Here is a 15,034-nt window from a genome sequence, read left to right as displayed (position 1 = left end):
TATGTGGTGCTGAGGAATCGAACCCAGGGCCTCATGCATTCAAGGCAAGCGCTCTACCACTGAGCCACCTTCCCAGCCCTGAGAGTTTTCTGTTGTGGTGTATTTAGACTTGCTTGCTTTGCTGTCTGGCCATACATGGCAGATCAAGAACATGACTTCAAAGGAGACTGCGCTATCTCCTAATGCCTGTCTAATTGAACTATGTCTAATTTTAGGGAAATAAAACCAAGTCATTATTAAACCAGGAGACTCTGATCTCCAATGAAGCAGCAAAAAGCTGGGCGTGTGGCTCAAATGGTAGAGCACCAGCCTTGAGTGGAGAAAAGCTAAGGGATAGCACCCAGAACTGAATTCAAGCCTTAGTACCTGCCCCCCCCCCCCACAAAAAAAGAAGCCAGCTCTTAGTTTTTTATTTTTATTTAAAAGTTCAATGCAGCCAATTAAGAGTCTATATCCAAATATTATATATGATATCCAGTTAACATCTGTGTGTATCACGGGTCATGTATTAATCATGCAGAGCAGCGAACACACAACTGAGCCCACACACAGTCCCTGAAAAGGAGCTAACTCCTATCTTACCTGTCTCTCACGATAGCTTTGTGCAGATTAAGTAAAGCACTGAGATTTCAAGATTTAAACACAAAATCCCTATTATTGATGCTAACCACCAAATTCAGCATATCGGAAAAAGAAAATCAGAAAAACCCACCGCCACAGTTCCACCTTTTTTAGAAATGGCTCCTAGCATGGGGAATGAGGCCGGTGGGGGGTTGGTGGGGGTTCTAGGACCGTCAGCACTTCCAGGTGGGATTTATGAATGGAAACGTGTGAGGGCCTCTCTGGCCGGCTGTGGCCCCACTTTCTCCCTGGGCTATTTATGGAGAGTGTTACGGCCAGTGGAAGGGGGAGAGGGGAGTGAGATGTCGTTTATTTTTACAAGCCAGTCATGGCACAGAGGAAGAACTCCACTTCTGGTCTCTAGCAAGGTCACCCTCTTTGCCTCAAATGCAAGGAGGGAGGGGGGAAAACTCCTTTCACCAGTAAGTCAGCCTCAGCCAGCCCCGGAGATCCAACCACAGGGGTGAGGATGCAGCAGACAGACACAAGCGTTTCCCGGGCATGACTGGGAGATGCTGTTCCTAGATCACGACTAACAAGTAATATGTATGTATGTATACACACACACATTACATAATACACTTCCAAACGTGAATGCCAAAATAGATCGTATAGAGCAAAGGCTTGAATTCCTCTAGGTTATCAAACAGTTATTCAAACAGTTGAATACAATAAAGTAAAACTGAATTGTCATGGATGTAGCAAAAATGGAGAAGGTAGCAAAATATGGTAAAGGTTATGGTTGTTTTTTTCTGATTGCCAAATTATCCTCACCCCTGCCCCCAAAAAACCTGAACAGTCCCAGGCAAACGCAGACCCAGTAAATCTTGGCTTCTAAAACAGCATGCCCTGTCTCCCTCTAGAAATCTGACGTCACTTAGCCAACAGCCTCCATCGTGGAGAAAGATCACCCCTGATCGTAAGTACTGTACGTGATAGCTACTTGCGCTTATGAAGCCGACTCACTTTTTAACTGGTGAGTCACTTTGCCCAACAGTCTGGGTGGTGTACAGCAGCTCAGGTAGGAGCAGCACGGGGAAGTGGAGGGAGGAAAAGCCGAGGGGGGCAGAAGGCAGGCCCCCACTCTGTCTGGAAGCCTTTCCCAGGGAAAGTGTCACCTCACTGGCTCGTGGATCATAATCACTTGAAAACGATATGCGTATAATTTTATCCCTAGGCGACCTCTGCTTAAGGACAAAGACACAGGGCGAGGAGAGAATTGGCTGTGGACACGGGCCGTCTCCTACAAACACCTAAAAGGACCAGAGCTGGGGTCTGATTGTTCTGAAGTTCACAGATCCTTTCCAGATGCGCCCCGTCCCCCCAAGTTCCTTCCTGAGTCTTCCGCCTCTTTCTGGCACTTCCAAGAGAGCATTCTTTGGGGGCTTAAGAGAGAAAGTGATGCCAGGCAAATAAATCTGCCTGTGGAAATACCCTGCTCTCCACCAGGGTGCTGAATTAAGTTACCGCTGAGCAATGCCATCTGCAGGGGGCACTGAGGTCAGCTCACAGGAGACTGTGTTCTCTACACAGTGAGACACCGACCCTGGTCAGGAGTGAGGCTAAGCATACTGACCGTCCCGGAGACCCCCCTGCCTTGCATGCGGACCCACGGATGTGTAGCCGGGGCGTGCGTGTTGGCGGGCACGCACACACGTGGAGCGGGCCTCTGCGGGGAAATGTGTGCTGGCTTCACCACAGCAGTGAGTTAAAGCAGCTCTTAAGGAACACCACCACCGTGGCCCGCGCTCCATTCAGTGCTCCTAGGACCTGGCGGGCAGCACACAGCCACGTGCAGATTCCATCGTGGATTGGCTTGCACCAAAATGACTTACCAAAAAGTGTGTGTTAAAAAAAAAAAAAAAATAAGCTGTGGTGGTGGTCTCTGCCTGTCACAAGCTGCTGTCTCGACAACGTTGATAGAAAATACCTTTAAAACAAAGACCAGAAACTATGGCCACCACAAAACACAGGCCAAGCTGGCCACGCGGTATCTTGGGGTTTGCAAACGTTTTTCAAGGATTGGGGGTGACTGCCAATTACTCAACGCTTTCAGCTACAACCTCGGTCCTGTGCCCCTTGACCTTCATGGTGCCACGATGTCATCATTGTATTCCTCGGTGTGACCTGTGTAGTGCAGGCGAGGACAGATGGCACCGGTGACCTCTCACGCCACCCACGGCTGGCCCACTGGTGGGTTGCGCCTCTCTTGCCAGGAAGACCAAATAAATGCTCACAAGCGAGTGACTTCCAGGCTTTTGCCAAAGTTTAAAAACCAGCACCACTTCTCCTGCCATCTTGGGTGGAATGTCAACTCCGGATTTACCAGAATAAAAATCAAAAGGAACCGCCACCACCGCCAAACCACTTCTTCCTGCCCATCTCCCCAGAGCAAACAAACTTGTCTGAGGACCAGTGATTTGGGGCATTGCTTCCAAAGGTGCGTTTATTCCAGTGGCAACTCGAGAAGAAGAGCGCAAGATTAAAAAACAATCAAAACAGACACATGGGAAAACAAAACACAACAACAACGAGCAGGACCGGTTGTGTGGACACGTGAACGTTCACGGGAACCTGGGACGTGTTCCCATCATTCCAGCTCCTCACCCATCGTCTACCCAGAATCCCTACAGCAGAGTCCTTCACAGTTGGATCCATGACACACACACACACACACACACACACACACACACACACACACACACACTCCTTCTGGAAACACTGCTGGGAAACAGTAGCTGAGAACTTGAGAGCCGCCTGCTCTCCCGGCCAAGTTCAAGTATGTGCGGCTTCGCTGAAGGCTCAGAGATTCAAAACGAGGTGAGCAGACACGGTGCGTGATCACAGGCCTTGAGGAACGATGCCAAACAAATCACTGTATATATTATTATTACTATTGTTTAAATAACATCTGAGAAACATTTTCTTCTTTTTTGCAATGATTGACGTGGGTTCACTTCCATGCAATTGTTTTTCTAGCAGGGGAAAAGCCCTGGGGTTCTCTGCGGACAGAGCTCCCTTCTTCTTGGACAGCTCTGGGGGTTCCTCAGGAGGACACAGGGACGCTGCAGGAGGAGCTCCAGTGGGCTGGCTGCTTTTCCTCTTGACCCCCATGACCTGATCCCCCCTCCTTCGGGGCTACTTGGTCCTCCCCTCTCTCCTTCCAACCCCGCCAGGAGGACTGGGGGGAGGGGGTCCCTGTGCAGCCCCCCCACCTTCCTCTTGTAAAAACCAAGAGCCACCCCTCCCCACCCCACCCCACCCTCAGAACCTGCAGAGAGAGAAGGAGAGACAGAGGGGGCACAGATGGGCACCCCAGAGCAGGTCACCCCTCAACTCACCCCCCCAGACCCTGCAGAGGGAGGGGGGCACAGGTAGGTACCCCAAGAGCAGACCAGCCCCCAACTTACCCCCTTACCCCCCAGAACCTGCAGAGGGAGGGGAGCAGGGAGGGAGGGGAACAAAGGAGGGAGGGAGAGAGAAGAGGGGGCACAGGTAGGCACCCCCTAGAGCAGGCCAGACCCCAACTCACCCCCTTACCCCCCCAGACCCTGCAGAGAGTGGGGGACAGGAAGGGAGGGAGAGGGAGGGGGGAGAGGGCACAGGTGGGCACCCCGGAGCAGGTCACCCCTCAACTCACCCCCCAGACCCTGCAGAGGGAGGGGGTCAGAGAGGGAGGGGGGAGAGGCCACAGGTGGGCACCCTAGAGAGCAGACCAGCCCCCAACTCACCCCCTTATCCCCCCCAGACCCTGCAGAGAGAGGGGGGAACAGGGAGGGAGGGAGGGAAAAAGAGGGGGGCACAGGTGGGCACCGCAGAGCAGGCCAGCCCCCAACTCACACCCTTACCCCCCAGACCCTGCAGAGGGAGGGGGGTAGGGAGGGAGGGGGAGGGAGGGGGGCACAGGTGGGCACCCCAGAGCGGGCCAGCCCTCAACTCACCCCCTTACCCCCCAGAACCTGCAGAGGGGGGAAGGAGAGAGGGGAGGAGAGAGGGGCACAGATGAGCACCCCAGAGGAGGTCACCCCTCAACTCACCCCCCGGACCCAGCAGAGGGAGGGGGGCAGGGAGAGAGGGGGAGGGAGGGGGGCACAGGTGGGCACCGCAGAGCAGGCCAGCCCCCAACTCACCCCCTTACCCCCCAGACCCTGCAGAGGGAGGGGGGCAGGGAGGGAGGGGAGGGAGGGGGGTCAGTTGGGCACCCCAGAAAGCAGACCAGCCCCCAACTCACCCCCTTACCCCCCGGCCCCGCAGAGGGAGGGGGCAGGGAGGGAGGGGGAGGGAGGGGGCACAGGTGGGCACCGCAGAGCGGACCAGCCCCCAACTCACCCCCTTACCCCCCGGCCCCGCAGAGGGCCCCCCGCCCCCCCTCCCCCCCGCCCCGGCTTCACTGGTCCCCGCAGCGCTCGGCCCGCGCCCGCGCCGCGCCCTGCCGCAGGAACCTCCGCACCACCAGGCCGAGGCAGAGCAGCAGCAGCAGCATGGCGCCCACGGTGCCCGCGAAGGTGGGCGCGCCGCCGGGCGGCGGGGCGCGGCGCAGCGAGCGGCGCAGGCCGTCCTCCACGTAGTGCGCCTGGTCGTAGATGCTGAGGAAGGTGAAGATGTGGAAGAGCTGGTGGCTGTGGCCCACCACGTCGAACAGGCCGGGCTGCAGGCGCTCGGGGATCTTGCTGACGTTGAAGAAGGCGGCGACCGCCAGCCACAGGTAGCGGCGGTGGAAGCGCAGGAAGAGCGCGGGGTCGCGCGCGCGCAGGTCGAAGAGCGCGCCCTCGAGCGCGATGGGGCAGGCCAGGCTGAGCGGCAGCGCGAACACCAGCGTGCGCAGCGCCGCCGGGTGCGCGCGCGCGCCCGCCGCCCCCGCCGCCCCCGCCGCCGGGCGCGCGCGGCTCTGGCAGCAGGCGGCCGTGCAGCCCACCGCCAGCGCGAAGGCCACGGGCAGCACCAGCGCGCGGTAGGCGGCGAGCGCGCGCGCGCAGTCCACGCGCCAGCCCAGCCGCTGCCGCACGTAGGGCGCGAGCGCGCGCGCGTCCAGCAGCCGCAGCCCCGGCAGCAGGTAGTAGTAGTAGGCCACGGTGCTGCCGAAGCCGTAGTAGCTGATGGAGGCGTAGTCCAGGTAGAAGAGCGCGGCGCGCAGGCGCCGCGAGGCGCTGCCGAAGGCGTGCGCGGCGCAGCTGGCGGCGAAGGTGAGCAGCACGCCCGAGGCGTAGCACCAGAGCGGCAGCAGGCCGGGGTGGTGGAAGGGCAGCGGCTCGGCCGCGTCGGGGCCCAGCAGCAGCAGGCGGCCGAAGCGGCCGAGGAAGAGCAGCAGCGGGATGAAGTGCGTCCAGAAGTTGAGCGTCTCGTTGGTGGGCCGCAGCACCGACGCCAGGCACTCGCGCGCCGAGCTGGGCGGCCGCCGGTAGCCGGACAGGATGAAGCGCTCCACGAAGTCCTCGGGGACCTGGTCCCAGCGGAGCAGCGCGGCCGGGGCCGCCGGGGCCGGGGCCGGGGCCGCCGGGGCCGCCCGCGCCCGGGGCTGCGCGCGCCGCGCCATGGGGCCGCCCGGCCTCGCCGCTCCGCCGCCGCCTCCGCCTCCCGCGGCCGCCGCTCCTCCGGCTTCACCGGGCGCCTGGAGAGACACGGGGCGGCGGTGAGCGGGGGCGCGCGCGGCGCGGCGGGGCCGGGCGGGGCGGGGGGAGCGCACCCGGTGCGGTGCGGTGCGGTGCGGTGCGGCCGATCCCCGGGACGCCGCCCGCGCCCCGCGCCGTTAAGGATGGAGGGGGCGGGGCCGGGGTGGGGGTTCCGAACGCGCCCACCCCACGCGGGGCGTTCCAGAAGGTTCCGGAGGGGGGGCAGGGGGAGGCCTTGGAGACGCGCTAACTGCCCCCCCTCCCCTCCCCGCCCAGCCTCGGTGGCCCCGTTTTCTGCCCGACACCTCCGCAGCCTCCGTGCCCCCCGCCCGGCCCGCGATCGGCCTCGAGCCCCGGGTCACGCTCTGCGCCCCGCGATCGGCCTCGAGCCCCGGGTCCCGCTCTGCGCCCCGCCCGGCCCGCGATCGGCCTCGAGCCCCGGGTCCCGCTCTGCGCCCCGCGATCGGCCTCGAGCCCCGGGTCCCGCTCTGCGCCCCGCGATCGGCCTCGAGCCCCGGGTTCCGCTCTGCGCCCCGCGATCGGCCTCCGCCGCCAGCCCCGGGGTCCCCTCTGCGCCTGCCGGCGCGCCCTCCCCCTCCCCCCGTGTCCTCCCCGCGTCCCCCCCCCGTGTCCTCCCCGCGTCCCCCCCGTGTCCTCCCCGCGTCCCCCCCCGTGTCCTCCCCGCGTCCCCCCCCCCGTGTCCTCCCCGCGTCCCCCCCCCCCCCGTGTCCTCCCCGCGTCCTCCCCGCGCACCCGCCGCGCGTCCTTCGGCGGCCATCCTCGGCGGCGGTCCCGAGCCCCGCGTCTTCATCAACACTGATACAAATAATAGCACCAATAACAGTAATCCATGAAACCCCGGAGCCCGAGCCCGCGAGCGCGGACTCAATGGGGAGAAGATGCCGCGGGTGCAGGTGCTTTGTAGCGGGAGGGGGCAGGGAGGAAAGAGAGGAGGGAGGGGAGGGAGGAGGAGGAGAGGGGAGGGAGGAGGGAGGGGAGGGAGGGGGAGGAGAGGGGAGGGGAGAGAGGAGAGGGAGGGGGAGCAGGAGGGAGCAGGGGAGGGAGGGGGAGCAGGAGGGAGCAGGGGAGGGAGCCCTGGCTTGGATAGAACCCCGTGTCTGGCTTAGGCAGAGGCCAGGCGGTGTCTGGCTTAGGCAGAGGCCAGGCGGTGTCTGGCTTAGGCAGAGGCCAGGCGGTGGCTGGCTTAGGCAGAGGCCAGGCGGTGGCTGCGGAGCCGCTCCCTCCGGTGTGGAGAGGCAGAGGCAGAAGCGAACAATGCAGAACACAGAAGAGCAAAGTCCTGACCCAGCGCAGGGACCACCCTGCCCCGACGGCCGCCCCACCTGCCGGGGATGAGTCCTGGCCTGTCCCTCCGTCCTCATGGCTGTCCTGTCCGTCTGTCCTCACGGTGGTTAAGTCCTTGTGTCCATCTGTCCTCACGGTTGTCCAGTCATTGTGTCCGTCTGTCCTCACGGTTGTCCTTGTGTCCATCTGTCCTCACGTTGTCCAGTCCTTGTGTCCGTCTGTCCTCGCGGTTAAGTCCTTGTGTCCGTCTGTCCTCACAGTTAAGTCCCTGTGTCCGTCTGTCCTCACGGTTGTCCAGTCCTTGTGTCCGTCTGTCCTCACAGTTAAGTCCCTGTGTCCGTCTGTCCTCACAGTTGTCAAGTCCTTGTGGTGTTTACCCATTTTGCAGAGCAGCAAACAGAAGGCAGCAGGGCCCCAAAGAAGCCGGTTTGGTGGCGCAGGGAAGAGCTTTGACCCAAGCCCAGGCTGCTGCCGGCTGTTCCCTGGAACTAGAAAGCTTCCCACCGCGTCCCGCTGCCTGGCCAGAGGAGGGCTGGTAGGGGAGACAGTTCCATCACGGAAGGGAGTGTTCAGCGTTTTAAATTTCTCTTGGTTTACTGTGAACATAGACTCCCCTGGTCCTGAGGCACACCCCGCAAGTGGGTTAAGGAAGAGTCCCCCCCCCCCACAGCAGGTCAGGGTGGATTTGTGTTATGGATGGGGTTATTTAGTTATAACCCCATACCAATGGGTATTACCAAAGTCTAGAAAACATTCACAGTGTCCTTAGAAATTTCTGTCTGAAATAATTTCCACTAGTCATTGATTTGACAAACACTTACATAATCCGCCAAAGGTAAACTTGGCACAGTGTCTTTCTGACCTCTATCACACATTTCTGCTTTGTGGATTCTTTTTAATATAAAGAAGTTTTACTGAAGTTATTTAAATAGATTTTTTTTAAGGGAGAGTTAAGCATTTCATTCAAGTTTAGGATTTCTAAGTCTGAATGCTGGACAACTCAGAAAAAAAAGGTTGATATTTGTGAGTCTATAAACAATCCAAGCATGTGAAAATTGTTGGTCTTAGGATCTAATTCCCTCTTTGCTTCATAAGCAGCTAATTATATAATTGGGAAAAGTATAATAGGAAAGTCGCCTCAAGCAAAGAAGTAGAATTAACTGAATGTGAGTATAGAAAAACTCTTTAGGGCTGGGAAGGTGGCTCAGTGGTAGAGCGCTTGCCTTGCGTGCATGAGGCCCTGGATTTGATTCCTCAGCACCACATACACAGAAAAAGCCAGAAGTGGTGCTGTGGCTCAAGTGGTAGAGCGCTAGCCTTGAGCTGAAGAGCTGAGGGACAGCGCCCAGGCCCAGAGTTCAAGCTCCAGTACTGACACATGCATGTGTGCGTGCGTGCGCACGTGTGCTCACACACACACACACACGCGGGAACTCAGGAAACAGCAAAACTACATACAGGGTGTTAATCAATGGGGACAGTGCTATAGCTTTTCCCTTACTTACCACCCACCTGAAGGAAGAATTTATTTCATTCTCACAATTGAGATCTGGAACTCTTCCCTGGGTCCTCACGGGCTAGTTTTTACAGCCGACCCCTGGTGCCCTGTTGGCAGCGCTGGCATTGTCTGGCTGGCATTCTGTCTGGCAAGACAGATAGAGACGGTGGGGTGGCTGCTGTCACCCGCAGGTGTGTGTGCTGGGAGACAGACCGAGCTCGTGACTGGACCAGGGCCTGCTGCCCGAACCCCAGCCACAGGCCTGGCCTGGGCGAGCCGGGCCTGGGCTCGGGCAGGAGCCAACCCGTGCCCTGAGCCGCAGCGCCGTTCTAGCTCCCTGGAAGCCCTGGGCTTGGGTAGACTCAAGTCCTGACTGCAAAATCCAGTCCATGTGCAAGGCCGTAGCAACTGGCAAATGCCCTGTCTGACTGTCTGTCTTTCTCTCCTTCCTTTCTTTCTCTCTCTCTCCTTTCTTTCTCTCTCCCTTCCTTCCTTCCTTTCTCTTTCTTTTTTCTTTTTTTTTTGCCAGTCCCAGGGCTTGAACTCAGTGCCTGGGCACTGTCTGTGAACTTCTTTTGCTCAAGGCTAACACACTTACCACTTGAGCCACAGCACCACTTCCAGCTTTTTCTGTGTCTGTGGTGCTGAGGAATGAAACCCAGGGCTTCATGCATGCTAGGCGAGCACTCTACACTGAGCCACCTTCCCAGCCCCGCAAATGCTTTTTCAACTTGGTTTTCTTCGATGATGTTCATCTTGTCCAAACAGAAGTTATTTATGTTTTCTTGCTCCACTAATAAAAGAAAGCATATATTACACACGCCACAGCAAATTTGGTGTTGTTTAATAAGGACAATGAGCTGTCAATACAACTTGGAAGAAAGCATGCCGGTTTTATTTGTTAATCATGCACTGTCTTCCAAGGAAATAACCTCTCGAAGTCTTATATTTTATCTAAAAACTGAGAAACAATGGGCTGGGCCCAGGCCCTGAGTTCAAGCCCCAGGACTGGCAACAACAGCAACAAAAAAGCCAGGCATGGTGGCATATTCCCATTATCTCGACTGCCAGGGTGGCCGAGGTAGAAGACTTGGAGGTCCAGAGTGAGCCTGGACAGAACCAGGAGGCTCTATATGTAAAGCATTGACAGCAAAAATGGTTGGAGGTGTGGCTCAAGTGGTAGAGTCGCTACTCAGCAAACATCAGGCCCCAAGTTCAAATTTCAGTCCAGCAGAAAGACTAATAAAAAGACTGATATGAGGAATTAAATATTGCGATGTGTGTGTATCAGGACTGGGGCTTGAATTCGGCCCAGGGTGCTGTCCTCAGGCTCAAGGCTGCCACAGCTCCACTTCAGTCTCTGTCAGCCAGCGGCAGCCCCTCGATCTACACAGGCTCACAGCCTGTGATCTACACAGCCGGGAGAGGCTGCCTGGGCTGCTGCTTGGGAAGCAGCCTTGTTTTTAGTTTGAGAAGCAGTGATGTGAGCGCCCGAGGGCAGATTAGCACCCCCAAGCTTATCAGTAGCTTCCCCTGGGACAACGCATTTGCACCAGGCTTTCCTCCTCCCCCCCCCCCCCCCCCCACTGGCTTTGAACCCATCCTCACGGCTCAGCCTCCAGAGTAGCTGGGTGACAGGTGTGAGCCACCAGCGCCCGCCCGGCTTCCCTTCTAGCCTTTTTGCTGGTTTATTGGAGATCAGAGTGTCAGGGAGGAGGTGACTTGAGACTCTTACCTACCCCGGCCTCCTAGAGGAGGCAGAAAATTGCCCCTACTGAGGGATGGGAAGGAGTCCTCTCCCCTCTTCCCTGGCACCAGCCTTGCTGTCGCTGCTCTGAGTCCCCAGTTTGTGCCACCAGGACAGACTTTCGAGGCCGCACGGGCTCTGCCAGGCTTGGTGGGTCAAGGGCGCCTTGGCTCTGCCGCCCGTGCTTTCGCTAAGGCATGCGCAGTCCGCCTTTTTTCCCTGACTCACTGATGAACTGGCAGCTACCCCAGGAGCCTCACACTTGCTGTTCCTCATTGCTTCAGCTGATCGCCTTGCAGTGTCCCTTCCATCTGTGTCCAGCATCGCCACCTCCCGGGACACTGTGGCCACCCTGTCTAAAAGGACAGCCTCCACGCTCTGCCTGCTGCCCTCATCTTTTCGCACTTTCACTACTTGATGCGGATAATTCCTTATGTAGCACACACTTATTCATCTCTCTCCTGCAAGGGCAGGGGCGTTGCTGGCAGGAGCTGCCCTCAGCCCCATCGCAGAGCAGCTACTTGGTGAATGTTCGTACAGTGATCAAAACACTTCCAAAAACTTTCCAAGCCTAGAAGAAAAGAAAAGGCAGTGTCTTGAGGTGCACCTGTCCCTGATCTATTATTCTGAGCGTGCAGAGGAGAATCAAAAACTCCATCAGTCCTCCTCACAGAAGTGCATTTGTGAAATTATTTGTTGCTTCTCGGCTGGTCGGTAGGGTAAGCTCGTGAGGAACCACAGAGCGGCAGGTCCCGTGACCAGCACACAACACTGCGGGATTAATGCCGAAGCAAGCGCATTTGTTAATGGCCCGGTTGAGCTGTGGTCTACAACATTAAATGGAGCCGGAGATCATTTGATATCCATTAGTCAGATAAATTAATTCCTCCAGCGGCGCTAAATTCCTTTATAATAGAAAAGGGATGACAGATACTTTTTAAGAAAATAATGTTGGGAAGAGAACAAAGCACAAGGCGTTTAGGGAATTAATTTGCATTTCTTCAAAAACTCAGGTTCCCCAAAACTACAGGATGTTGTTAATCGTGTTTGGGGCCATGGTGGCTGCGGTGGAGCCCCCAAGGTGGCCCAGCAAGGCAGTGGGACACACAAGCCCTTGGAACAGAGAAGTCCAGTATTTTTCCCACTCATGCACCCAATAGAATTGAGTAACTTTTTGGGGGGGGCCAGTCCTGGGGCTTGAACTCAGGGCCTGGGCACTGTCCCTGAGCCTCTTGCTCAAGGCTAGTGCTCTACCACTTGAGCCAAAGCACCACTTCTGGCTTTTTCTATGTCTGACACAGAAGAATCGAACTCAGGTCTTCATGTGTGCTAGGTGAGCACTCTACCACTGAGCTGCCTTCCTCCCCCCCCCTCCCATTCCCTCTCACTTTCTTTTAAAAAAAAAAATGCTAGGTGTTTTCAAGATCTCAGGCAGGGTTTCAATGGCTCACGCCTGTCATCCTAGCTACTCAGAAGACTGATATCTGAAGATCGGGGTTCAAAACCAGCCCAGGCAGGAAAGTCTATGAGACTCTGATCTCCAGTAAACCACTAGAAAACCCAGAAGTGGCACTGTGGCTCAAGCGGTAGAGTGCTCACCTTGAGCTGAAGAGCTGAGGGACAAAGCCCAAGCCCAGAGTTCAAGCCTCATGACTGACAAAAAAATAAAAAAGGAGGTGGGTCTAGCCAGATGCTGTGGCTCACACCTGTAATCCCAGCTACTCAGGACTTTGGTGTGTCCGGGTGGAAGGCAATACCACGTCAACAACCAAGCCCAGCAGGGTGGTTCAGGTCTGTCTATAATCTCAGCTCCCTGGGAAGGCTACCTGGGAGGAGAGCAGTTCAAGTCAGTCCTGGGCAAAAATGTGACTACCTGAAAAATGAGTGCACGTGTGTGCACAAGCGCGCGCGCGCACACACACACACATACACACAAGGTTGGGCGTGTAGCTCAAATGGTAGAGACGGTAGAGTCCTTGCACTACCACAGACAAAGATATTTACATATCTGAAAGCAAATGAAAATAAGTGAAAGCTGTTTAAAGAGGCATTTGCCCCCGAGCAGGGTTCTACAGAGTCCCTCTCTCGTGCCCCACTGCAGCTTTTCTTTGGGGCTACGACGTTTTTATTTACAAGCGGTTCAGACTTCTCCCTGCCCACTTCAGAGCCGAAGAGGAAGTTTCACGCATGCATTTGATCGCACAAGGATGGCATCTGGATTTACCAGGCTTTGGATTGCAGAGATTCCCTCTTGCTCCTCCCTTTAAAAGTAAATCTGATAAATTAAGCAAGCGAAAGCTTGTTTTTCTAAAATGGTTACATAAAAAACCTACACCCCTTTTATTCTCTCAGTCTTGAAATACCTATTTGATTACACAGAATTAAAAGGGGTGGAAAATCACCCAAGTGCGAGCTGCCCTCTAGTGGCAAAAGAAAATAGTTAATCTATTCTCAGCCTGAGCAAAAACCTCTTATTTAAAATTCCAGTTGCAAACTTCAAGTTCTAAAACTACACACACACACACACACACACACACACACACACACACACACAGTCGGGCACCGGTGGCTCACGCCTGTCATCCTAGCTACTCAGAAGGCTGAGATCTGAGGATCGAGGTTCAAAGCCAGCCTGGGCAGGAAAGTCCATGAGACTCATATCTAATAAACCACCAGAAAATCGGAAGTGGCGCTGTGGCTCAAGTGGTAGAGCGCTCGCCTTGAGCTGAAGAGCTGAGGGACAGCACCCAGGCCCCTGAGTTCAAGACCCATCATAAACAACCAAAAAACAGAAAACCTATATGTGAAGTATATATCTACACACACCTATATATGAAACACAAACATCCTATCTCATCTTGTTTTTTTCCCTTTGTGCTGGTGCTTGAACTCAGGGCTCTCTCTCTTGGCCTTTTCAAAGCTGGTATTAGAGCTGCACTTCGGGCCTTTTGCAGCGAGCGGTGACCCTACACTGTGACGTCATCTCGGCTTAGCCCTTCCGTTTTCCTAGTTGGTCCTTTCCTGGAGTTGACTTTATAATGACCAGGAACAGGAGTTCAGGAAGGGGCAGAGGTGGAGCCATCGTGGTTTTCTTGTCTCTCTGCTCCTGGAAAAGTATGGCGCTTTCATTGTACTCTTCTTCAGGATGTGCTGTCCTGTTCCTCTTGTGAATGACTGATTATTAAATAATTCAGTGCTCTCTTTCCTATTTCCCTTTAAATCTTCTCCCAGAGGCAACGATTGTATTATGCCTCATGTATATCTCTTGGTACTCCTCTGATAAAATGTGATTTATTGCTTGCTCTGTGTGCATGTATTTTTTATTTGAATGATATGCCATATTATCTCTCATTGTTTTCCTTCTCATTCAGCACATACCATTGAAATCAATTTACACGGTTGTGTGCACATTTAACCCACCATTTTAACTGTTGCCTAATACTCCATGTTGTGTATTTGCTGCTCCTCCCACAAATGATGAATTCTTCCTTATAAACCACCAGGGAAAGAAGGATGGGAGGTAGTCAGGGAGAGAATTTTGGAGTTATAGGATATGAAGATAGTTAAATTGCCTGGAGCACCAAATCACGCTGCAGAAATGGCAAACCAATCTGTACTTCCAACAGTAAAGACCGTGAGTAGTAGTAGAAAAGCAATAAAAAAGGCTTTCTGCTTCTACCCTAGACTCAACTTGCTGATATCCCGGTCACTATCACACACTCTAGGTTTCTAGACCCAAGTATCACACTGGTTCTTCTATCAATACCTACATTGTTGAGCGACTTCACAGCACTACTGTTAATCTTGGGCTGGACATTTTTAAAAAATAATTTTTATTGAGATTAAATGATTACATAGATTTCACAAAACTCACAGTATTGTGGCATAGTGATAGTTAAAAGTCACAAACACTTTTTCACCCTCACGAGGCACATTGTCATTACAGCTATTTTTTCCAAATGGGGTGATTTCTTTGCTTTTGCTGAGTGTCAGCTGTTCCCCCGTTCTCTCTCATTCCCTCCCTCCCATCGCTGCCCTTGAGTTGCTTGCTTCACTTTCGTGAATGTTCAGCGCAGCTGATGGGCCTCTCTGCTGTGGTTTCCCCCGTTTCCTTCTGATTCTGCAACTGGACATTTCTGGCACACACGTGTACTTCCAGCCACTCAGGAGGCTGAGACCTGAGGATCACAGTTGGAAGCCAGCCTGGGCAGGAGAGACCAAAGAACCACCCAGAAAGAGCCGCCAGTGTGCAGC

At 55.3% G+C, this 15,034-nt stretch overlaps 1 protein-coding gene across 1 annotated transcript; it reads right to left on the bottom strand.

Annotated features, from left to right (window-relative positions):
• Positions 1-5,008: 5,008 nt before the first annotated feature.
• Positions 5,009-6,154, bottom strand: Paqr9 (progestin and adipoQ receptor family member 9). The gene has a single exon (XM_042665747.1). The coding sequence runs from the start codon at positions 6,152-6,154 to the stop codon at positions 5,009-5,011; it is 1,146 nt and encodes a 381-aa protein (XP_042521681.1).
• Positions 6,155-15,034: the final 8,880 nt, after the last annotated feature.

This window comes from Dipodomys spectabilis, unplaced genomic scaffold, assembly GCF_019054845.1.
Source record: "Dipodomys spectabilis isolate Male_0828 unplaced genomic scaffold, ASM1905484v1 ptg000342l, whole genome shotgun sequence".
In the NCBI taxonomy this organism is placed as follows: Eukaryota; Metazoa; Chordata; class Mammalia; order Rodentia; family Heteromyidae; genus Dipodomys; species Dipodomys spectabilis.
This window is presented reverse-complemented; position numbering and strand designations above follow the sequence as displayed.

Excerpts from the sequence above, each read along its gene's own strand:
- Paqr9 (XM_042665747.1), bottom strand. The coding sequence starts at position 6,154 with ATGGCGCGGCGCGCGCAGCCCCGGGCGCGGGCGGCCCCGGCGGCCCCG.